We start from the raw sequence: 26,731 nt of genomic DNA on the forward strand, positions 1-26,731 counted from the left end.
CTCTTGAAAGTGTTAAGAAGCAAAGATTTCACCTTGGGACTAAGGTACACTGACCCAAGCCATGGTATTTTCAATTTCCTCATATGCATGTGAAAGCTGGACAATGAATAATGAAGACCAAAGAAGAACTGATGTATTTGAGTCATGGTGTTGGCAAAGAATATTGAATATACCACGGGCTGCTACAAGAACAAACAAATCTGTCTTGGAAGAAGTACAGCCAGAATGCTCCTTAGAAGGGAAGATGGTGAGACTGTCTCATGTACTTTGGACATGTTATCCGGAGGGACCAATCCCTGGAGAAGGACATCAATGTTTGGTAAAGTACAGGGTCAGCAAAAAAGAGGAAGACCCCCAATAAGATGGACTGCACAGTGGCTCCAACAATGCACTCAAATACAACCATGATTGTGAGTATGGTGCAGGACCAGGCAGTGCTCTGTTCTGTTGTACATAGGGTTGCTTTGACTCAGAGCCAACACAACGCCGCCTAATGATGACAACAACAAGGGCAATAATCATAATGGAGGACAAAAGTTAGCAATGTAATGTTTCAGCAATTTATACCCAGCATTATCACATGCATTAGGAAAGGCTATTTTGTTTAGGGTACACAAACCTTTCCCTTTTTCCTGGGCCCCATTTAATCAATTCTCTTGTTACTACCAACCTATTTCTTCCTCTTTTTGTACTCCATCCTACTGACTTGGAATACATATCCCTAGGACCCTCTCTTAAAGCTTCCACTTCATCTTAGTCTAACAAACACTTCAGGTTTTTGGTATGGGTGATGGTGAATTTCTCAGTTGCAGATCTGAACGTTAAAATGTGATGTATTAGTGAAATTAAAATGCTGACAAGGAGCACTTCCAGTGTTCATTCCATGCTAACCATATTTGTAGAATATCTTAAATTGAGGATAGCTATTTCTAGATCAATAAATATCTGACTGCTCTATTTAGATATGACATTTAATGTGGCAGTTCATAAACTTAATTCATAGTGTAACCTCCTATGCCCTGCATTTCCTAATTCTCTGCTATGTTCTATTTTAACTTTTCAATCTAAAAATGGCGTGACTAAACTAGAGTAGAATGATAAATATTTCTTTAGTTTTGTCCAAGAAAGGAAAAAATTAACAAGTATGGTCAGGGACAGCAGAGAACAGTGGTAAATATAAAACTCAACAAAGCTACTAGCATATATTTGTTAAGTGCTTAGAACCACAACTGGAAAAAAAATTCAGATTCTAATCACTCATGGCTTCTAATACATAAGCCTGAAAGGGAATACGTGAATACTATATTTGGCCACTTTGTTGTCAGCACTAAAAACCTGTGACTATTAGCCCCTTATGTTTCAAATTTTTGGTTCCTCACCTATTAAACAGGGTTTTTAAGAATTCTGAACAATTACACTTGCAAGTCTGCTTATGGTTTAATAATTTAAGACTTCAGAAAACAGTGAAAACTTAAGTGAAGATGAAACAAAAACCATCTTTCAAAGGTCAAATCATGATGTGTGATGAACAATGTTTTTAAAAGGATTTCTAGGTGGCTTAAGAATTTCTAGTTAAAATTTTCCTATTTCTCAGTACATTGTCTTCAATTCTTATTTCCTATTAAGGAATTAGCATTTTTAAATAGGAATAAAGCTTAGGGAATAAAACTTCAGTACTTTTAAACAAGTATCAAACATAGGGGCGACTTTAGTTAAAATTTCCCACCTGACTTCACCTGAGCTTAGGTTAGAGCCTTCTGAATGGCTTGGGTTACCTATTCACAGGTCAAGCAAATATTTCAGAGGTTTGAATCATCTTACAATGTAAAGAAGTTTTCCATTTCCTGGTTGGATCATATGTCAAAAGTTAGGGCAGTATTTCTTAAACTTCAGTGTCCATAAGAATTGTTGTTAGGTGCCATGTAATTGATTTTGACTCATGGCGACCCTATGTGACAATGGTAGAGTCTTCTAGATCCTCCATAGAGTTTTCTAGAGCTACTGGGTGGGTCTGAACTACCAACCTTTGGGTTAGCAGCCAAGTGCTTAACTGTTGCGCCACCAGAGCTCCTTATAAGAATTATTACAGGGTACTTATGAAAAACTCCTTCCTGAGATTCTGTTTGGGCCTGATGGGGGGTCAGTTAGGGCAGGACTGTGCATTTTAATGAACACCCCATGTGGTGGCGATACAGGTGATTCACTGACCACACTTGGAGAAATACAGCCATAGTATTCACCTTAGGAGATCCTGCTGGCGTAGTGTTTAAGCGCTATGGTTGCTAACCAATAGGTCGGCAGTGCTCCTTGGAAACCCCAGGGGGCAGCTCTACTCTGTCCTATAGGGTCACTATGAGTTAGAATCAACCTGAAGGCAATGGGTTTACAGGATTCACCTAAGCCTTCATCTACCTTTTATTAGATGGTAACTCATTTTTGTAAAATTTGTTGGTTTTAGTCTATTTTCTAGGAGAGTTTTGTTCTTTAAGAGTGATGATGACGAGGAAGCACAAAATGATAAAAATCACAACAGTATTTCATATACTCAGAAAACATCTGATTGTCAAAATGGCCTCCATAGGGTTTGTAAGGCTTTATTACAAGACAGCTTGTGAAAGCACTTATTCATTCGGCAAATATTTACTAGACTCAATGATCACTTTCTTAACTGCAACAAAATTCTTAACTGCAACAGTTCAGCTAATGATTAATCTTTCCTACCTTGTTTAGCTACGGGAAATATGATACTCTTCTGGATAAATGATGGATACCTTCTCTAGATGCCTTTCACTAACTTACAATTTAGTGATGCTAATATTACAAATTGTTAGCAATTGGTTTAACAGAATGGGGCTTTCTTAGCTTCTAAGCTCCATAGTACATACAGGTATCTGAAATTTCTGTATAAGAAGGATAAAGATTCAAACGAATATATAATGGACAGTATTTTAAATTTGATTTAAAAAAATAATTTAATCCTTTAAAGCTTCTATTTCTCATGGTGGGGATGGTAGATACATACAATGGTGGATAAATGGAAACTTATTGTTAATGTCTGTAAAATGTTCACTTACTGAAGTATCTTTTAGATATATAATCCTGAGAAGTGAGACTGGGGTCTAAGATTCACAGCTTAAATCATTCTCTTCATTGACTTGGTGTCCCCAGCCTTAGTATAAAAGGTATTTAACATAGTCCAACAGTGAAGAGAAACAATTTCTGGAATTTAATTAAGTCAGTACTATAAGGAAGAAAAATGCTTTACTGTCCTAATGGAGATGAGTTATTGTTTTTAGACTATATCTAAACAAAGCCAACCAAGCAATCTTAGTTACAGTAGAGGAAGTCCCACCAGTATCCCTGTCCACCATAAAGAACTGATTGTGAAACAGCCAAATAGATGTGCTGAGATATGACATCCCTTAGCCTATTTTTCTATTATAAGAAAAACGTATCCTTGAAAAGTATAATCTCCTCATTTGTACAATGGGGACATTGGTGTCTGCACTTCAGACAATTAGAGTTAATAAAGTAGGCACTCAGATAGATACAAAAACATGTTTACTGAGGCTGCACTATGCTCCAGGCAGTATGCTGGTACTGGGGATACTGCAGTCAACTAGAGTCCTGACTTCAAGGCTCTTACTTTCTAGTTGGGAAAGACAGAAAACAAATATAAAAAATGAATGCGATAATTTCAGGTAATGCTATGAAGAGGATAAAATAGGATAATGTGGCATAATGTGGTAAACTGTAACTAGAAGTGGAGCTTTAGCTGTGGTGGTCAGAGAAGGAATTGTGAGGATATTACATGATTTGGGACTAGAATGATGAAAAGATCATTTGCGCTATTTGAGTGAGTCAGTATTTTTTTAGTGAGTCAGTCTTACAGTATCTTTAGAAAGACATTAGCTTTTTTTTTTTAAACCAGTAGTTCTGTTTCAAAAACAAAAACAAAAACCACTAAAGAACCCTGTTAAAGTTTGCTATCACATACTTTTAGATATTATGTATTTTATTTTCACAATTCTGTCCTCTTTCCCGCCTGATGTTTTCAGCTAATAGAAGCATCTGGAAAATTGCATAAAGATTTATTTCTGGGAGAGTCCTCAGAATCTGGATTACCTAAAAATGTCCTCCCTGAAGAAGTTCCTTGACTTACCAAAAGTTTTCACTTGAAATGAAAGACACCAGAATGGACAATATGCATGTTTCTGACGAGGGGAGAGGAAAAGCAAATGGAAATTACTCGTAAGTGACCAGAAGATGGAGATTACACTAAAGATTTCATCTCTTCAAATTTCTGATCTGAATTTTAGAGTTTAGGAGAATAAGTTATCACAGTTGTTACAGCTCTCACTCAGTCTACATTTCTCCCTAAATTTGGAGTAAACTCAAGTGTTGACTCACTACCCTTTCATTATCTCTCCTATTTGAGTCAATGAGCGATTGCTGGTGCGACTTTGACTTAACCCTCTGTCTACTCTGTGACTGCTTACTTAACTTTTGCTTGGCAATATGTCTGATTTTCCTTAAAAATAAACAGATACAGACATACATACAGCCTGTGTCTGTATGGGAGTGGCAGTTTATGTGGAAAAACACCTTTCATTCAGTCAAAAAACTATACTTGAAGCTGACTTTTGCCCAGGAAAAGCTATAACATAGGGTGATATTCCTCATGAAAGGTGATATCTGTTTTTTAAAATAGAAATGATTCTGTATACAACAGCTAATATACTATGAATGATAAAGTTTTTTTTATAAAGCACACCACTTGCATGCTAATTGAAAGGCTGACAGTTTGAACTGACCCAGTGGCTCCACGGAAGAAAGACCTGGTGACCTGCTCTCGTAAGGACTACAGTCAAGACAACCCTATGGGGTAGTTCTGCTGTTGCATGGGGTCGCTCTGAGTTGGAATTGACTCAACAGCATCCACCAACAACAAATTATGTATGTACATCAATTAGGTATAATGCTATGATCACCACTTCAATCAGATGTGCCAGTGTAGAGGGGCAGCAGAACTAAAACGAAAGACTGAGTTCTCAGGATGGGAAGAGCTTAAAAAGTTAGGGACTGACAAAAGAGCTGGGGGCAGAGTGAAGAGGGGGAATGGTGGTGGGGTAGGGGTAGCAAAGGGAAAGGGGATAGGAAAGACAGGGTCAGTCTTGAGTACCAAGGAGGAAATAAACTGACTGGAAAACCACGTTTGTGAGCTCTGAGCTCTGAGATCCAGCAGTGCTGGTGCTACTTGCTGTTCGTGGAGACCCGTCTTACAGCACAAGTCAACACTGGCATGACTGACCTAGGTGGCATCCATTAGTCCTTTGCATCCAAACCAGTGTTATTACAGCATTCCACTTTCCTTATTTAAAAAAAAAATTATTAAACGGTCCTCTCAGGCATCTTTCAAATATGCCCTTTCTTTTAAAATATCTCTCATGTTCCTATAAGAAGTAGTTTGCATTAAACACCAGAAAAGATGTGTGTGTTAAAAAAATTTTTTTAAAGGGTCTATTCAATTTAGTCCAGCCATGAAGATATCAGATTGAAAATTTTTTTTTCTTCTAAGATCTTTATCATTTTTGTGGTGTATTTGTTCTTTGCATTTCTTGCCTCGTTTTGGGGATCACCTTATTATGCAACATCTGCTCTGAATTTCAAATGTGATAAACAGAGTATGAGTGTCGGTGGCAGATGGCTAATGACCAGCAGCGACAGGGCATTGAAGCCTGCCTTGTTTTCGGAGAAGCGATATTTTCATGTTAATTTGCTCTGTGTCCTGCAAAGATGAGACAAATCACCTGCTCCTAATTCAGGCAAAGTGGAGACCACCAGGAGCCGAGAGGGGCCAGGGCTTGATTCCTTTAGGGGTGAGAGGAGAGGAGGATCTGGGACTTCCTTCATCAGCAGTACAGGGACCAGTCAGTCACTTTGCATTATGTCAAATCCGTAAAGATAAATCAGCCCTGGGCATCCATACTGACATCAGAGCCACTGTTTATTGCAAGCAGATATGATTCATGGAAACAGATATTTCCCAGAGGCAGAAAACAGGTGCTATTAAGAGGGTGTGTTAGTCTCTGAAGTCTGGATTTTGTAAAATAAACCTAATAGTACATTTTATCTCTTACTGAAAAATATTACAACCAACAGAAATCTCTAAGAAACATTCGATTGAAGATAAAATGAAATCTAATTCACAGAGAAAATGACCCACACAAACACATAAACCTTGAGTTTTTCTGGCTTTCTCAAGCTCTACAAAGTTCACTTACAGAGATAAATAAATAAAATATAATTTGTATTCCCAGATTGATCCATCAAAAGAGGCCATATGGTCTTGAGCTGAAAGACCATGTTCAATTTTAGAAAGGCTACTGATTTTCTGCGTAATCTTTCCGTGCCAAGTTCATCAAATGTGTTATATGCATAAAAAAAAAAAGAGTCGTTTAGAACGTCCAAAAAAGATACCAGGTTCTCAAAGAGTTTTTAAGACAGTTGAGAAGCCTGATCATATTAAAAAAACAAAAAACAAACTCATTGCCGTCAAGTCGATTTCAACTCATGGTGACCCTATAGGACAGAGTAGAACTGCCCTCCCTATAGGGTTTCCAACGAGCGGCTGGTGGATTCCAACTGTAGACCTTTCAGTAAGCAGCTGAGCTCTTAACCACTGAGCCACCAGGGTCACATAATAGGAAAGATAATTTACTATACAGGCAAGCCTAAGTGCCAAATTAGTGCGACAGCAAAAGAGGGCATTACGTTTTGAAAGTTTATATAGTATTTTCCAAAGGCGTCTCTCTCCATATATTTTATTTAAATATATATATGTATATTTATATATATGTAGAGCCCTGGTGGTGCAGCGGTTAAGTGTTTGGCTACTAACCAAAAGGCTGGCAGTTTGAATCCACCAGCTGCTCCTTGGAAACACTATGGAGCAGTTCTACTCTGTCCTATAGGGTCGCTATGAGTTGGAATCAACTCAATGGCAACAGGTTTGGTGTATACACACACACACACACACACGCATATATAAATACTTAAATAACCATACACTATATGTACTACATACTTCTGTGTGCACTTTATCTCTTCTGTTATACTCTAAGGTCCTTGAGAGCAGTCTCATACCTAATTCAATTTTGTATCCTCAGAGTGTCTTAGCACATAACCCTCTCTGAACAGAGTAAACACTCAATAAATACCTGTTCAAGTATGTTCAGAAAAATCTTTTTACAACAAAGCATTCTGTACAAAGAATCCATTTCTGTGTTTCCAATAGATTGTTCATAATAACCGTCTTCTAGTTATTGAGACTATCCATACCAAGAAGCCAAACCAGTCGCTGTCAAATTGATTGACTCAAGACAACCCCACGTGCTGCAGAATAGGGCGAGGGTTTTCATGGCTGGGGCTTTTTTCAGAAGCAGATTGCCAGGCCTTTCTTCCAAGGTGCCTCTGGGTTGGTTTAAACTGCTAACATTTTGGTTAGTAGTTAGGTAACCGTTTTTGCCAGTCAGGGACTCTGAGACTTCCCATAAATAAGCCTCTACAACAATAGCAAAGTGTATCTCATCTCTGGTTATGTGCTTGAAAACTTTAACCAGAATTCAACTAGCCCAAACCTCCCTCTTAATATTTTTTTGTCCTGCAGTGCAGGTTTTAAAAATAAGCCAATCACAGACACAAAAGATGTAAGAGTTTATTAAAAATAAGTTGGTATCAAATATATATTCAGCCTAAAACTATATGCTTATGGTTTTACCATGCTTTTAAATGATTATTCATGTTTTTAATAATGACCTTTAAGCATCACAAACTCTCAAATTATTATATCTATATAGCCTATATATATAAGAAGATATGTAATATTTAAGAAGGAAGAAAAGTAGATTAGTATACTTCAGACAATTAAAAAGAAAAGAAGACAAAAACCAAAAGCGTCTTCTGGTTAGCCTTTTTAGTAGTTAACAAAAAATGTTCAATTAACCATTAACATACGAATTAATTGCCATTTTGAAATATTTCAGTTAACCATGGTTTTATTTTACTATGAATACATCGATACACCATCAACCACAAATCTTAAATAACTGGAGTCCTTGCTCCTGCCTCCACTCTACCAGCCCCTATAAGATCAGTGGAGGGGCTACACGGATGGCTGAAGAAATCTAACAGCCTCCAGGAGACTCTCCCGTTCAACATAGAATGAAATGCCACTCCCTCTTCCCTAGAGAAAGATAAAAGACTCAGAAAAACTTTAACTTTTAACCAAGTCATCTTTTTAAAAAGCTTCTGGTACTAAGTACAACCCACCCGGACCCCAACTCTGGCCTAGCTACTCTACCATTCACCTCCTCTCCTTCTTTACCTTACTTTGGTGACTATCCTTCTGCCTCTTCCTCTTCTAATCCTGGTCGCCCCTCTATTCCCATCTGTCGGGACTCCACAGCCCCCAACTGTACTTCACTTCTACTTCGGTCAGATCAGGCCTTAGTCTAGTGTGCCTCTGCTTTGTCAATCGCTTTAACTACAGAGATAACTTCTGCAAATGTTTCCACTCCGTAGAATTTAATGTGAAGTTCGAAAGACCCATGTAGGTGACAATACAGACTATAAATACATGGTTACCCCAAGTATCCCTCCGTTTAAAATAAATGAACCCCCAAAACAATAATTTTTTGAACTTAGCGATGTGTATCAGAAAAAGCCAATGATTATTTTGATAGCATGCTTAAGGAGTTTGAAATCACTTAAAAATACTTTTGAAATAATTATATCTGAAGAAAGCTTGGCAATGTGCCTTATTTATTGAGTACCTATGTATATAAATCATTGTCCAAGGCACTGTCAGGACAGAAAGATGAACACATACATAAGTACATAAATAATCACAACAGAAGGTAGAAAACACAATAAAGAGGTATGCAGAACAAGTGTAAGACTAATGAGATTACTTTCAGTTGTAAAAATTGATCAAATAGTACCTGGGTGGGCCTGGAAAAATTTAGACAGCTAGTCATAGGATGGAAGGACAAAAGATATGGCATGAGAAGCAGGGCCAGGGAGGTAGGAAACCATGGGCCACGTTGGAGAATGGTGATTAGTGAAATTTGGCCAGAAAGTAGAATATATGCAAGTAGGCATGTGACGTGCCCCACAGGCTGAAAATGGGGTTTTGGACAAATACATGGAGGAGATAACTGAAGCCACAGGACTGGAACAGAATGCCATAGGAAAGAGATAGGGGTAGGGGGTGAAAGAGGGCCGGAAAAAAAAAAAAAAAGGTAACTAGGAAGACCTACATTTAGAGAGCCTTAATGTCCTCTTTGAAAAAGGAGCCCTGGTGGCATCATAGTTAAGTGCTTGGCTGCTAACTGAGAGGCTGGCTGTTAGAAGCCACCCAGTGGTTCACGGGAGAAAGACCTGGCAATCTTCTCACATAAAGATTACAGCCTAGAAAACCCTATGGGGGCAGTTCTACTCTGTCACATGGGGCCCCTATGAATCAAAATCAACTTAACGGCACCTAACAACAACAACAATGTCCTTGAAACTACTCAGGAAGAAATGGGAATAATGTTGAGTACCATATTCTTTTAGTAAAGCCAGATGGGAGAAAATATACCCTGTATTAGTCTAAAATCAAAGAAATAAATCACTCAACAATAAATGATAAGTTGGGCAATCTGTTTAGTTAAGTTACCTAATTCAAACAGACAAAAAGGTCTTCATGAAAACCTGCACACAATGTGCACAGATCTAAAAGAACTATTGGGAAGTTCAATTAAACAGAATACAAGCAAGACCAACAAAATCTGACAAGCAGGTTTTCCTATTAGAGCGTAAGAAAGACCCTCAAGTCAATATGGTGCATCTAGTTTGCTGGCCTCTAAGGGCAGAAGGCATGTCCTAGTCATCTGTGAATTCCAAGTGCTTGGCATAGTACCTAGCACTTACGCCTCCTATAAACTTTTTATGAATGAGAAAAAATGAAAGAAGAAAGGCTTAACAAACAGTATTTCAGATTTATTCAAAAGATGCATGCATATGTCCTGGAGTCAGGATACAATTATACAACGTACTCATAAATGATGTTTCAATTTATGTGTTCCAGACATCATGAGCCATCAGAAAAAGATTGAAATATGTGTGTGTGCATATGTGTGTATATATATATATACACACATATACATACACACATACACATACATCCTATGTTTTCTAAGGTTAGGGCAAGATAATGTACAAATACGTATTTTACAATCATTTTAATAGGTATTAAAACTAAAAGATTTTTTTCCCTTAGCCCTAAAATTAATGAACTGGCATATATCCCATTCTTTGAACATCATACTTAGCTGATATTTTTATTTATATATTTGAGCTCTAAAGGCTCTATTTCTGGCAATTTTCACAAGGAAAGAATGCCATTACTAAGAGGACTACAGTAATGTGGCTGCCTGGACAGGCAGAAAGATGATTCTTGGTACCTTAATGGTTTCAGTGGGCACTCCAGGCTCCGGAACCTTATCCAAGTAAGTGGTCAAGTCTTGATCAACATGTTCAAACACTAATGTTAGTTTCGTTTCTCTGTCTGTTCGTGATACTGTGCATACATCAAACAACCTAGAAGGAAAAAGAAAGAGATATTAAGTAAGTGGCAGTAAGCAAAGAAGTAACTTCTAACTTTTACCCATATCCCTCAATTTTATCACATGATGGGGAAAAAAAAAAGATCCGTGTTGATCATTTCTTGTGATCATATGTGAAGATACCTAACGGTATCTGAGACTTTAATAAGAATGTTCAGGAGAGGAGCACTTGATGCCCTCGGTTAAGTACCGATGACATCTCCATTGGCAAAAAGAAAGCAAGAGGACCGGGGCACAACAATGCTTGCTCGGAGAGTTTCTTTGGTGATCTTAGGTAGGACTGCTGATAGATAGTTTTTAAAACTGCATGCTAGAAGAAATATTCTTCTTCTTAGCTTGTAGTCTGAGGGTTATCCAAAAAACAAATTGAGCTTTCTTTTGAGATAGCAGAGCCTGCAACGAGGACTTTCCTGGAATTTACGGTGTTAGAATCATGCCTGTGAAAATAAGTATGAAGGAATATAGAGAAGCTTCATCCTGTTGTACCAAACCATTCCCCTGGAAAGGCACACACACATTTGTAATTACTTTCAAAATTTCAAATGCCATGCTAATCAAAACTGAGGAATTTTAACATTGGTTTTTTGAGGGGGGAAAAAAACCTTTCATTAGAAAACTATATCATTCTTAGATGATAAAGAAACAAACATTACAATTAAGTTTGGATGGGAATATCCAATTTCTTCAATAAAATCTTACAGCTAATTCAAAATATAAGTTATAAAGAGCCTTCAGCAGTCAAAAGACTTTTCAAGCCACAGCACACCCTCTGCTATGTGAGATGTTCACAAATGTTTGAAGAATTAAACAAGCTGTAAGTAAGTTTCTTGACAAGAATGCAATGGAAACACTAAGAGAAGGCTAGTAATATGCTCTTTTAGTATTTTCTTTCATTTTTTTTTAATTGGCATTGCATTATATCTATAGATCACTTTGGGTAGTACTGACATTTTAACAATGTTAAGTCTTCCAATCCATGGGCTAGGAATGATTTTCCATTTATTCAGATCTGTTTTGGTTTCTTTAGTAGTGTTGTATAGTCTTCCCTGCAGAAGTCTTTTACATCCCTGGTTAGATTTATTCTCAGTTATTTTATCCTTTTGTGTCTTCCATTTTTTTTAACTGAATAAACACCCTCTTCCAAGAGACTAACTATAAATGTGCAAACAACCCAAGTGCTAAACTCAGGTTGACTCTCAGTTATCCACTTTGTATATTAAACCACTGCCGTTGAGTCAAATCTGAGTCATAGTGGCCCTATAGAACAGAGTAGAACTGCCCCATAGGGTTTCCAAGGAGCAGCTGGTGGATTCGAACTGCTGACCTTTGCGTTAGCAGCTGGATGCTTAACCACTGCGCCACCAAGGCTTCGCTTTGTATATGAGCTCTGTTAAAATTTTAATGTCTAGCTGTTTCATCATGCCACTCAACTACATTTCTGGGCTATTACATTTGGTACTTCTCTGGGAATCTAAACTAAACTTTATAGTAAGCTAAAGACCACTGTAAGTTAAATCTACTGCTGAGACAATTCAGAACAACAGAACACCAACTACCACACACACAGCCAGGTCCAAACTATTGTTTAATTATGAGTAGTTTGGGTAAGTTCTACTACTCCATTAAAATCAGTTAGAGTCAAATGAATTTTTCCCATACATGTATCTACTTCCACATACTCTGATTTCTAAATTTAACCAGTTACTTTTAACCTTATTTTTCCCCTAATGTGATTTAATCTAGAATATTATTCTGATAAAATATACTCTCCTAATTCATAAATTTATGAAAGATAATGCCATAAATCATTTTACTCCCATGCTGCTGAAAAAAAATATGATTGGTATCATAAATGGATTTGACACTTGGGCAGTTTACCCCAACAACGCTTTCAACTTGGTAGTTCTAGGGGATTATCATTTATTCAGAGGCTCATTGAACCATTTTCTTTACATAAAACTCAAATATTTTGACAGCTTCACTTTTTTCCTTCCTTTTTCACAACCACCAAGCTTTTTATATCTGTTGCTTCTATTTTTGAAATAAAATAAAAACAGCAATGAACCAAAACTGACATGTACTAAAATCAAGTACAAACATGGGAACTGGGTCATACTATGCACCAATACAACTGTGCTTCCTAAACGTTACTTTAAAAATGTTTTCCATTTTAATTAACATATTTCCTTAATGAAAAAACACATTGCTCATCACTGCCTGGGGTCAACAATTGATTTTAACAACTCGGATTCTTACTGTATTTACAGTTTATTACACATATATGTATGTATGCATATACATATATATGTGATGTTTTAGTAATTTTCATAATAAAAAAACTGACTAGGGCATAACTGGAGAATGATCTTAAAACACTGCTGAGCCAAAAGGCCACCTGTTCCCCAAACTGTTGTCTTAGAAGTTACCTAACAGTCCTGGCAGTATGCTGTGTTACTTCATCTCACTGAAACCGTTTTCAAGCACTCTTTGTATGACACAATTCAAGAATAACATTTAACACACCCAAGTTATTTTCCTCAAAGTTTTATCACTCTCTTCAAAATATTAGGACTGACTAATGCCACCTGTGGCAACTGTACTCCACACTAGCTCTCAAAGAATGCTTGAGATACGTAAAGGCAAGCTCACTGAAAAAAAGCCACTGCTAATTGCCGTAAATGATAAGCCATGGAGAAAGAGCACTAATTTTAATTGGCAATGTTTAAAAAGTGGAATTTTAAAGAGACACCCATGACAGTGCATACAGCAGAACATTCTTATGTGAATTTTAGTGTATATAATTACATATTCTTCTAGGCTACAAAAAGAATGATATTAGGTAGAAGTGGTCCATTCTGGTTCAAGAAGGTAGTAATCTTATTTTTTTAAGGTGTCATTTAAATTACATTAGGGAAATGGAGTGTTTCACAACCTTCTTGGAGAGTCACAAGTGACATTAATGGGAGTGAAGGTCCTAGGAGAACATGTAGGATACCCCCATTTTTGGCTCCAATGATGGTCGTCAACATCATATAGGTCCAGTATTCCGTGGAAGACATTTTGGGAAATACTGTTCTACACTAAACTATGAAATTTTGTCTGATTAAATTTGTTCGGTAAACATTATCATAGTAAAAATTAATAGTTGTATTTAATCATAATGGGTAGGAAATGCATTCTGAATAAACAGTTGTAAATATTAATTCAGGCCTTGAGAAGAAATGCTGAAGGATTCTATGGGCAAAAAAGTGAACAACGCAGGAAGCATCAAAAGAAGATGGAAGGAATACACAGTCATTATGCCAAAAAGAACTGGTCGATGTTCAACCATTTCAGGAGGCAGCATATGATCAAGAGCCGATAGTATTGAAAGAAGAAGTCCAAGCTGCACTGAAGGCACTGACGAAAAACAAGATTCCAGGAATTATGGGGTATCAATTGAGATGTTTCAGCAAACGACTCCAACACTGGAAATGCTCACTTGTCTATGCTAAGAAATTTGGAAGACAGCTACCTGCCCAACTGACTGGAATATATCCATGTTTGTGGCCACTCCAAAGAAAGGTGGTCCAATGGAATGCAGAAATTACCAAACAATATTATTAATATCACACACAAGTAAAATTATGCTGAAGATAATTCAAAACGGTTGCGGCAGTACATAACAGGGAACAGCCAGAAAGTCAAGCTGAATTCAGAAGGGAACGTGGACCAAGAGATATCATTGCTGATGTCAGATGGATCTTGGCTGAAGCAAAGAATCGTAGAAAGATGTTTACCCACTGCTGTCAAGTCTAAAGAAAGATGTTTACCTGTGTTTTATTGACTATGCAGATGCATTCGACTTTGTGGATCATAACGAATTATGGATAACATTGTGAAGACTGGAAATTCCAAAACAACTGTGCTCATGCAAAACCTGCGTATAGACCAATAGGCAGACGTTCAAAGAGAACAAGGGAATACCGCGTGGTTTAAAATCAAGAAAAGCGTGCATCAGGGTTGTGTCCTTTCACCATACTTATTCAATCCGTATGCTGAGCAAATAATCTAAGAAACTGGACTATATGAAGAAGAACGTGACATCAGGATTGGAGGAGGGCTCATTAACAGCTTGCGATATGCAGATGATGCCACTTTGCTTGCTGAAAGTAAAGAGGACTTGAAGTACTTGCTGATGACGATCAAAGACTACAGACCAGTATGGATTACACCTCAACATAAAGAAAACAAAAATCTTCACAACTGGGCCAATAAGCAATATCATGATAAATGGAGAAAAGATTGACGTTTTCAAGAATTTCATTTTACTTGGATCCATAATCAACGCCAATGGAAGCAGCAGTCGAGAAATCAAAAGGCCGTATTGCACTGCTGCAAAAGACCTCTCTTAAAGTGTTAAAAAGCAAAGATGTCACCTTGAGGACTAAGATGTGCCTGACCGAGGCCATGGTATTTTCAATTACTTCAGATGCATGTGAAAGCTGGACAGTGAATAAGAAGACCAAAGAAGAATTGATGCATTTGAACTATGGTGTTGGTGACGAATGAACATCTGTCTTGGAAGAAGTACAGCCAGAATGCTCCTTAGACGCAAGGATGGCGAGGCTTGGTCTGACATATTTTGGATTTGTTATCAGGAGGGACCACTCCCTGGAGAAGAACATTATGCTTGGTAAAGTAGAGGGTCAGCAAAAAAGAGGAAGACCCTCAACAGTACAGACTGACACAGTGGCTGCAGTGGTAGGCTCAAACATAGCAACGACTGTGAGGATGGTACAGGACTAAAAAAAAAAAAATGGACTGGGGAGTGTTTTTTCTGTTGTTCATAGGGTCGCTGTGAGTTGGACCTAACAATAACAACAAATATTAACCTTAGGAATTTTAGAATATAGTATTTATGATGCTTTTTTGGGCACGATGACTCCTTCTTGAATTATCCACAATCAAATCATAGTCACTTTGGTGGACAATAAAGAGAAAATAGATGCTTTCATATAACAGATCAGTCTCACATATAGCAACTGAGCTAAACAAAAGTTAAAATCTCCGGTATCTGGCTGGAGGTTAACAATCTGCAATGTATTTATATAAACCAATGAGGAATGTGGCCAGGCTGCCTATAACCCTATACTTGCAAAACAAAAGATCCAGACAGGTCTGAACATCTGAACATAAACCCTGAAAAATAATTCCAACTATATGATTCCTTGTGTTGACCAACATTTTGAAACTTTCTACAACTTTTTTTTTTTTTTGGCCAGATATTCAGTAAACTGGCAAAAGTACCATTTCAATGATTGCACGACTGCAATTTCGTAAGAAAAAAGTTAACTGTGCTGTGTCGAATATGGATAAAATATTTCAGATAAGTTTTAGAGGAAAAGAAAGTTATCATTCAGTGTTTATCCATTAGAGCTTTACTTAATGTGATCTAAATGAATAGTCTGTTCAAAAAGCAAAAGAGAAAAGTAGTTCTCAGCTTTTACTATGAGTCCAGTTTAGCTGTGCAAAACACCATCCAAAAAAGGCAGATATGTCATTATCATTTCACAATTAAGCCAGCCAAGCCCTTAACTATCCCATAAAGTAAGTTCTCTCCCTGTCTCTATTGTCTTGACCCCCCAGCTGCAGGGCAGAGAACAAACCCTGCCGTCCAGCAGAGCACTCTGCTTTCCAGCTGTCCCAGTGATGTAATTATCTCATAACAAAATATCTCTGTGAATTAACTCTGCATCCTACCCATTGTAATCCTTAATGACTGCTTCCTGCTCATGTTCTCAATTTAACTTGCTATTCTGGATCTATTGCATAGGCAAGTTGCCTTCATCTAATGGATGGGATTACATCCAATAGGTCTGGGATTTCCAAAGATTACAATTTATAAAGGTCTCCCAAACAACATGCTTTGTAAACACAAGCCCTGTCTTTCCATTGTGGTTTTAATAAAAGGGAAATCTGCATTATTTCTGTGATTAAACTTTGACCTCCACAGGAAGTTCTATGAGGATTTTTTTCCTGTCACTTTTTTTTTTTTCCATAGTCTTCAGTGTTTGGATATCAAATAGTTCAAGAGCTGAAAGATGTTCGGCACAGCTGCCATGGGGCACTTAAAAAAAAAAATTATTTGAACTAGAGCCAGTCTCTGGAATCGAGAAGACAGTTTTTATCTCTCATCTACTCCACGATAGTCCACTAAGCACACTCTGTGGCTATAGATTGTATCCATGAAATTTATGTTCACATATCTTAGTGAAAAAAAAAACCAACCCATTTGCCATGCAGTCAGTTCCGATTCATGGTGACGCCATGTGGGTCAGAGTAAAACTGTGCTCCACAGGGTTTTCAATGGCTGATTTTTTGGAAGTAGATCACCAGGCCTTTCTTCCACGGCATCTCCAGGTGGACACAAACTGCCATCCTTTTGATAAGCAGCTAAGTGCTTACCCATTTGTGCCACCCAGGGAGTTTTTTTTCCTCATTACATCTGACCTGTGTGTGTACCTATTCTCAACGAACACTGAATGGTATAACTCCAGAAGTATTTGGCACCAACGTAATGAGAATGCAGCTAGAAGGAAATCACCATTTCAGCATCATCAGTAAACATTACTGAGTGCCTACCGTGTGCAGACACTGTACTAGAAGCTGCAGATATTCCAACAGACATAAAGAAGACTTATTATTTTTAAGAACTCTATCTAGTTGGGGGTGAGAAAGCTGACATACAAAAACAAAAGTAACGCTATATGGCTATGTGGAGCCCTGGTGGTGTAATGGTTAGGAGCTCAGCTGCTAACCAAAAGGTAGGCAGTTTGAATCCACCAGCCACTCCTTGGAAACCCCTTGAGGGCAATTCTGTTCTGTCCTATACTACAAGTTGGAATCAACTTGATGTCAATGAGTTTGGTTTTGGATTTATATGGCTACGTATTAGTACCAAATAAATTCTAAAAACACTATGTGCCACTTTATGTATCACATCAGAGTAAATTCATTCTACATCCAATGGCAATGGACATCCATGGTTGATCTGTCTTTTCAGTATCTGTTATCTCTTCTGGAAACCACGCCCTCATTTTTCATTGAGGAATCACTCCTGCCTCACACTCAGGCAATGTGGTTTGTGAAGGGGTGGGCAGGAATGGAATGTGACAAACAAGGTTACAATGTTTAGTTCAGGGCCGGACAGGACCTTGAGAGTCAGTCCCAGGAATTTTGCTAGAACTTCTGGAACTTATACTGGGATTACCAAACTAGCAAAGGATAAGCCCGCAGCTGCTGATGGCCATCTTTGTCACTACTTCAGTAAGCCTACCATGGAGTGAGACCACGAAGAAGAGAGCCAGAGCAGAGAGATGACAGGCAAGAGATTCAGGATGATATTATTTAATCACCTGGGGCCACTTGTGCCCATCTATCCCTGGATTTATTAGTTATGTTAGCTAGTAAAGTTGCATTTCTTTGTTTACGCAGCTTGATTTGGATTTTTAATGTTGTTGTTGGGTACCGTCATGTCAGTTCTGACTCATAGTGACCCCATATAACAGAACAAGATGCTGCCCGGTCATGTGCCGTCCTCACAATTGTTGCTATGCTTGAGTTCATTGTTGTGGCTACTGTGTCAATTCATCTCCTTGAGGGTCTTCCTCTTTTTTGCTCAACCTCTAGTTTATCAAGCATGATGTCCTTCTCCAGGGACTAATCCCTCCTGATAATATGTCCAAAGTACGTGTGACAAAGTCTCCAAATCCTCCCCTCTAAAGAGCATTCTGGCTGTACTTCTTTCAAGACAGATTTGTTCATTCTTCTTGTAGTCCATGGTATATTCAATATTTGAGGCCAACACCATAAATTCAAAGGCATCAAATCTTCTTTGGCCTTCATTATTTGTTGTCCAGCTTTCTCATGCATTTGAGACAACTGAAAATACCATGGCTTGGGTCAGGCATACCTCAGTCCTCAAAGTGACATCTTTGCTTTTTAACACTTTAAAGAGTCTTTTGCAGCAGATCTGCCCAGTGCAATGTATCATTTGATTTCTTGACTACTACTTCCACAGGCACTGATTGTGGATCCAAGTAAAATGAAACCCTGGACAGCTTCAATATTTTCTCCATTTATCATGATGTTGCTTATTGGTCCAGTTGTGGAGATTTTTGTTTTATTTATTACTTGTAACAAAAAAATGTATTTTCTTTATTACTTATAACAAAAAATCATTCTGGCTAATTTACTTATAAATACTTTTAAATGATTAAATGACTCTGAAACCTCAATACCTGACCTTAAATAAGTCTTATATATTAAACAAAATGAATTATCCTCAATCGCATTAAGAATAGCTGTGTCGTCTTAAGTGACTACAACATTTCTCTGACTTGCTGGGAAAAAATTCACCTTACATGACTACTTCATTAGCATATCCTCCACTCCACTGCCCCAGCAGAGCAGACTAATTAATCTCTTCTAAAAAAAAAAAAAAAAGTTGTTTTTTTTTTTTTTAAGGAGCCACGCAGCTTCCTCTCAAGATTCCTACTGGAGGTTCCTGGTCTGACCTCAGAGGAACTTTATGGAGAAAAACCAGAGAAAGGAAGAAGAAGACATGACGCCCAAGCTCATCACACACAGCACTGCGAATGCAGAACAGCAAAGGGCTCAGTGGGTGAGAAGAAGTGAGCAGAAAAAAAGAAGTACTTAAAAATAATACAGAGATTAGGTGTTCCATTAATTTCAAGGTTGAACCAATGCTCCTCTCTGAGTGTTCTCCTGAAATCCTCAATTAAACAACCTCCCTTCTCCACTAGCTACTGCAGAAAAGTAGAAATGCACACGAACATCAAATCAACAACTCCAAGGCAGGGAAAACCACTCTGTGATCATACTGTTAAGTTTAAGGCTACCATAATCTGACAAGTGCATGCAAAGTTAACATCTTTTATTAAGCTGTCATTTTATTCCTACAGCCATAAGGAGATGATTCGTAAGAAAGTTTCACAGTCCATCTTCTTCCAGTTCACCTTCAGAGTTGCTACGGATTCAGTTTCAACTTCTATCTACATACACTTGGCACTGTGATTCTATGAGTTATCATCTTCTGTTTCCATTAACAAAAAAATGTTTTGCACATTAAATGGGAATCCCCCAATTTGGGGAAGTTTACAAGATGTGACTTGAACTACAGTAAATATTGAAAATAGAGCAAACAATAAAACTTGTGTATATGGAAACATTCCTACCACATGATCGGCAACAAAAGTTGTGTACAATGAGCTAGGCCCCAAATAAGCTACTTAGGATGTCTTAATGGGTATAAAGGCTGGCTATCTATGGCTCTGCTCATATTCAAGATGAATTCCTGAGACGGACAATATAAATAATAGAGCTCAGATTTCTTTCATAGTCCTACAGCAAACACTAGACATACTCTTGCATTAGCAAACAATTCTTCAAACTTCTCGTGCCTTTTATCCGAATGAAAGGCAGAGAAAAGAATTAGGTAGTACTGTCACTCTGTTATGCTACCTGTTAATACAGAAAAGTAGAAACATTATTTTAGTGCTAAAACAAACAGTGAAAATCATAAAGCATTTGTTTTCTTATAGGGAAGAGAATGGTAAAAAAAAGTAGAAACATTATTTTAGTGCTAAAACAAACAGTGAAAATCATAAAGCATTTGTTTTCTTATAGGGAAGAGAATGGTAGCAAGGGTAAAATATTCAACAAGTGAATTCTGAGTCACCACATGAATCATTATCTCCCCAAAGACAAAAGGAAAAAAATCACAGGCAGCTAAACAAAGATCAGTTGATACTTTTGCTAAGAGTCCAGTTCAAAAGTAGTTTTCAAAGTTCAAATAGAAGATAAAGCCAACTACACAAAGAAGAAACGTGTCAATTGAGAAAATTAGGAATTATTACATCTAGATCAGAATAAACATCAATTCCCTAACACCAGCTCAGGAAATGGGAGACTACCCGCTTACCTCTTGAGATCTCTACCTGGACACAATTAACCTAGGTTTGGCCTTTTCCTAAGGGAAGCCCTGATGGCACAGTGGTTAAGAGCTCAGCTGCTAACTGAAAGGTTGGCAGTTTGAATTCACTAACTGCTCCTTGGAAACGCTATGGGGCAGTTCTACTCTGTCCTATAGGGTCGCTATGGGTTGGAATCGACGGCAACGGGTTTTTTCCTAGGGAGCCCTGGTGGAATAATGGTTAAGTGCTCGACTACTAATCAAAAGATTGGTGATTCAAACCCAGGCGTTCTGTGGGAGAAAGATCTGGCGATCTGCTTCTGTAAAGTATTACCCAGTGCCCTTGAGTCGATTCTGACTCATGAGGGCACTGGGCACTGGGTGTATTACAGCTAAGAAAACCCCATGGGGAGTTCTACTCTGCCACAAAGGGTCGCTAGGAGTCAGAATCAACTCGACAGCACCCAACGTACCCATGTATGAAATACTGTTTATTCATAAAAAAGAATGAAGTACGGATACAGGCTACAGCATGAATGAACCTTGAAAACATTATACAGTGAAAGAAGCCAGTCATAGAGGACCACGTGGTGTATGATTCCGTTTATAGGAAATTTCTAAGACAGGCAAATCTGTAGAGACAAAAAGTAGATTAGTGGTTATCTACTTCTGAAGACTCAGCCATTGAAAACTCTATGGAGTACAGTTCTACACTGAGACACATGGGTTACCATGAGTCAGAGCCAACTTGACGGCAACTGGTTTTTAAAAAACTGTATCTCAATAAAGTTTATTAAAAAAAAAAAAAGGGGAAAGGAACAGCCATGGAGATGTTTAGTGATTTGCCTAAGGCACAGGGGCAGTGAGTGGTGGAGACAGGATCTGAAGTCAGCCTGTCTAGTGAGTCTGATTTCCTAACTATTTTGCAATCCTACCTCTGTATGAAATATAGCATTTGGGGCTGCAGTAAGCAGGGACCAGTGACGCAGGGAGCTCTTTGTGGCAAAAAAAAAAAAGGCATACTGCTGACAAGCATCGTGGGCATGCCAATCCCAAAATGTCTTTGGTAAACTTGAAAATCCCAGCATACCCTTTACATGCTGGGCTAAAAAAAATGCGTTGAGAAAATTCACAGGAAAAATTAAAAGAAAAAGAGGACTAGTGATCCCTTAAAGCGTTTTATGTCCTTCACTTGACTTGTTAGAAAAATGATAGGATTCAATTTGCTTAATGGGGTTTGAAAAAGATATTCTGATCTCCTACATACGAGTTAAGTGATATTTATTCAAGTAAAGTGAACAGCTCTGGCTTGAGTCAGATAGAGTGCAGGAACATTCTGGACAACTTTCAACATTCAGTTCTGTCTCTATTTCTGACCTGTAAAAGCCCTGTTCTCCAGCTTTGGGCCTCTCTTGAGGAAAAACGACCCATCAGCCAAAACTAGGCAGCCCTCTGTGATGAAGACTGTCTGCTGAGTCTTAGAAGAAAACCAAACAAGTTCTACCCACAACATAAAGCTGAAAATCTTCCATTATCACATCCTTACTAGATGAGTAAATTTATTCCAGCACTAATTCACTCAGGTACTTATTATTAGGTTCTTATCTAATAAAGCAACCATTGAAGTTAGTTCCTTTTTAGGAAACACAAATGACCATGAACATATGAGAAAACGTTAAACCTTACTAGTAAGTTAAAGAAACAAAAATGAAAACATCAGTGATTAACTGTTGAAGCCTTTCACGTTGGGTTAGAAAAAAAGTCTAAATGCTAAAATATCACAGTGTTTGTGATGGTTTGTAAAAATGGGCTCATCTAAGAAGGAAACCAGAGATTCAGAGAAGAAAGTAGTGTACACGAACCACGGCCTCATCTACCATCAGATCAGAAGAACTAGATGGTACCTGGCTACTACTACCAACCATTCTGATCAGGGCTACAATAGATGGATCCTGACAGAATGGGAGAAAAATGTGTAACAGAACTCAAGTTCTTAAAAAGTCCAGAATTACCGGACCATTTGAGATTAGACGATTCCCTGAGGCTACTGCCCAGAGGTGCCCTTTAAACCTTTAACCAAAATTATCCCTCTAGGTCACCTTTTAGCTAAATAACAAACTGGTTCATAAAAGAATATCATCCGTGAGTAAAGAGCTCTTTTAAAAAACCATCTCTATGAGGCCAAATGGTCAAAAATTACTCTAAAGCACAGATGAGAAGGTAAAGGGGCAGGGAAACGACAGTACTGGAAATTGTACAACCAGAATGGAATGAATGAGAATGATGACACATTTTGGAAAATGTAACCAATATCACTGAATAATTTGTGTAAACCAAAACCAAACCAAACCCAGTGCCGTCGAGTCGATTCTGACTCATAGCGACCCTACAGGACAGAGTAGAACTGGCCCATACAGTTTCCAAGGAGCGCCTGGTGGATTTGAACTGCTGACCCTTTGGTTAGCAGCCGTAGCACTCAACCACTATGCCACCAGGGTTTCTGAATAATTTGTGTAAAAAAAAAAATGGGAACCTAATTTGCTGTGTAAATTTTCACCTTATATACAATAAAATATTATTTAAAAAAAAAAAGGACCCATAGCACTGTGGGAGTACAGATTTCTAAAAACTTTTCTGGACAGCAATCTGGCAATCTATATATCATGTAGTCCTTAAAAGGATGATACAGATTTCATATTTATTGAGCATGGAAAAGCATTCATATTACAAAAAAAAAAAAAAACGGTTTTCAAAAGAGTATGCACAGTATGACTCCATATATGCAGACAAAATGGTGGAAGGATAAATCCAGACGCTAACAGTGATCACTTCCTGGTGATGTGATTACAAATGAATTGTGTTCTCCACTATTTGTACATATGAACTTTCTACAATGAGAACCTGTGAATTTTTAATAACAACAATAAAAAAAAATCACCATTATAAGAAGAATTATAAAAGCATCTTTCTCATTCAAGGTTTTTTCCTTGTCACTCATGTGCTTTTCTTCAAACTGCACCTCTGAGTTAATGAGAAAATCCTGATCATCAATCCTGAAAAGATAGTTTTTTAAATCAAAAATTTAACGGACAAGTTCTTAATGCTTTTCTAGAAGAAATAAATGTTGTATGTATGGCCTCATTGAAGGCACGTAATTTTCAATCCTCTCCCAATATGGAATGACTCTATAAAAAAAGAATGTGGGAAAACTGAAATTATTTTTCTGATTTCTTGTTAATAATCAGGTCAAAAGTAAGCGAGTTACAATGAAACGAAAGAAAAATAAAGTCTTCAACTTACTCTAATGTTCATTATATAAGCTGATAAAAAATCCTGCAGGGTAGAATTATGAAGCTTTGTAAGTACAGGGAAATTTAGAGATCACCTAGTTCTGTACAGTTATTTTACATACGAGGACACACAGCTAAGGGAATAGAGGATGGCAAAGCTAATGAAGGAGCAGGATGCCCCAGTCTCACAACTAGGAGCTTAGTGCCCTTTGTAATATATAGCAAAGTAGGTTAAGAGCACAGATTAGGGAAAAGCAACCAAAATAATTAAAGCATGTTTTTTTTTTTTCTTTTTAAGTCTTTATAAAAATTAACACATAACGTCTTACATTTTAAAATTAAATCTATTCTGTCAAAAATTCCAGAAACTACTATAGGGTTGCTATGAGTCGGAATCAACTCGATGGCAGCGGGTTTGGTCTTTTTTTTTTTTATGTTAAGAACTGGGAAGAATTCTGTAAGTATATTTCAAGAGCCAAAAAAAAAAAAACCAAACCCAGTGCTGTTGAGTTGATTCCAACTCGCAGCGACCCTATACAGTACTGCAAAATTATATTGAAAGATTAGAAAAGAGAACATAACTGGAAACGTTAAAAGAATTGCTATCTCTATTTCAAAGGCTAAACTGAGAAAAAACTGAAGGACCTAAAATTAGGTTGTTTTGTTCAGGTGTAAAAACTTTTTTGTTTTTAATTGTGGTAAATGTACAGGTAACAAAACATTTGCCGTCCCAGTAATCTTCACATGTGCTGTTCTATGGCACCGATGACATTCATCATGTTGTTCAACTATCACCGTTTTCAAATTTTTTCATCAATCTTAAAAGAAGCTTTGTGTCCCCTAAACGTTGTGTCTTCCTTTCCCACTTCCTCCCACCTGCCCCTGGTAACCACTAGTAAACTTTGATCTCTATGCACTTAAGGTGTAAAAACTTTAAAAAATTAAATTATGATTTGATATGCTTGTAAATCGATTTTATTTTAGAGTTTGACTTTTGTTCTAGAACTCCTCCAGGGCAGACTTTGCAAAAGAACCACAGGAACACCTCATACCTGGAAACTATCAGGCAACTAGGTTATCTCGGATACCTAAGTCTTATCCATTTTAAGCCCCCAAACTATTTTTTAAAAATTGAAGTTTTTAACGGAATTCTTTGTACTATGTATTGAACATTTTCTTGATTTTCCGAGTACAATATACTCACCAAGTTTTACCAATGGATGGTTCATGGTCATTATCATTAAATTATGTTCATTTAGTTCAGGGCCATTATCATGATCATTTGAATGCCTACTAGGCAAATGAAGATGAGGCAGATCTGGTTTCTACCTTCAGGGAGCTTACTATCTGATGCTCCGACAGACTGAGGTCTTCTGGATTTATTTTCAGTTTTTCTGTCCTCTTAAACTGCCAGGCTGATCACGCACCCACTTTGTACTTTGGTCAGCATGTCAGTCTTGAGAAGTTTCTCCGCATTCTAATTTTCTGTTTCTGATTTAATGATGAAAGGGAAACCAGATAGCCAAGGTTGTCAGAATTGTAATTAAAATAAAACAAGTCCTCAGTGAAGACCCCTTTGGTAAACAAACCTTAGTGTCTGCACTCTATAATGACTCTTACAGATATAACTATTTTGTCCCTTCAGTTTGTTTCCTGTTTTGTATTCTGTTGTGATTGTCTTAAGTTGCTAAGTTATCCTTCATCCATTTCTTGGATAGACATCTTTCTAAGAATGCAGTCAAATTCTTGGGTTTGATTCCCCACTTAGTCCAGCTGACTTTAACGCAGACTGCATCTATATACTAAGACATGTCACAGAACCAAACATATGCCCATTTGTAACAAATGAGCCCAGAGTAGAGTGAGGCTGAATGGGTGCCTGGTGGCAGCATTTCTGAAAAAACTTCAAGTGTCCAAGTGTGACATATGGCCAAGGTTTCATCATTATATGTGAAGGTCAGCACATTAATACAACATGAAAATTGTTGCTCTAATTACTAAATTTCTAAAGTGTACGGATACTCACAGTGCCACGTTTTTTTTTTTGTTGTTGTTGTTCAAGGCATTTCCCCCTTTGTTCTACTGCCTATTTTGCAATAATTTCAATGAAAGAAGCTGGTACCTACAATCTTTGTCAATTTGCAAATATTTTTACTGACCTCACTTCTTCCAATAACAACAAATAGCCCCTATGGATTAAGGATTTATATAACATGGAAAGTCTTATATATTAATTGTTCTTCAGCTTAACTGAGAAAAGAAAGCTCCTCTTTCTTGTTAACTAGCACACATATTTTGAATGCTATTATTATTTTTTTTATCTAAATATTTGCTGAGCTGAATTCCAAAGTAGCCTTATATGACCAGTGATTCTCATACAAGCAGAATGGAAAGCTTCAACAGCAAGTATACAGAAAGACAGAAAAGAGTTGTAGAAGGTGAACATAACCTGGACACCACAACCAGGTCAGCATAGCGTGCAAGGGTCTAGGCATGTCTTCCCATCCCACCTCACTCACACATAATAGCCAGTGCTTCTCTGAGTGTGGGCCTCAGACATATGTACCAGAAACTCCTCGGGTACTTGTTAAAATGCGGATTCAAGGGCTTCACTTGGATATAGTCCAGAAACTTGCTTTTTTTTTTTTTAACACACAAATAAAAATTTTTATGTACAATAAAATTTGAGAGCTATGTTATAGTCAATCTTACTTACGAACATAGGTGTAAAATTCTAAACAAAATTTCAACAAGTCTACTTCAACAGCATATTAAAATAATAATCCACCATGATC

General features: G+C 37.5%; 1 protein-coding gene across 3 annotated transcripts in view; it reads right to left on the minus strand.

The window, feature by feature from the left end:
- Positions 1-26,731, minus strand: part of CDK6 (cyclin dependent kinase 6) — a 276,759-nt gene that overhangs the window by 175,183 nt on the left and 74,845 nt on the right. For all 3 annotated transcript variants that reach the window (XM_049894331.1, XM_049894332.1, XM_049894335.1), the window contains exon 3: positions 10,509-10,644. In XM_049894331.1, the coding sequence (XP_049750288.1) occupies positions 10,509-10,644 (136 nt within the window). The remainder of the gene's footprint in view (positions 1-10,508; positions 10,645-26,731) is intronic.

This window comes from Elephas maximus, chromosome 8, assembly GCF_024166365.1.
Source record: "Elephas maximus indicus isolate mEleMax1 chromosome 8, mEleMax1 primary haplotype, whole genome shotgun sequence".
NCBI classification, from domain to species: Eukaryota; Metazoa; Chordata; class Mammalia; order Proboscidea; family Elephantidae; genus Elephas; species Elephas maximus.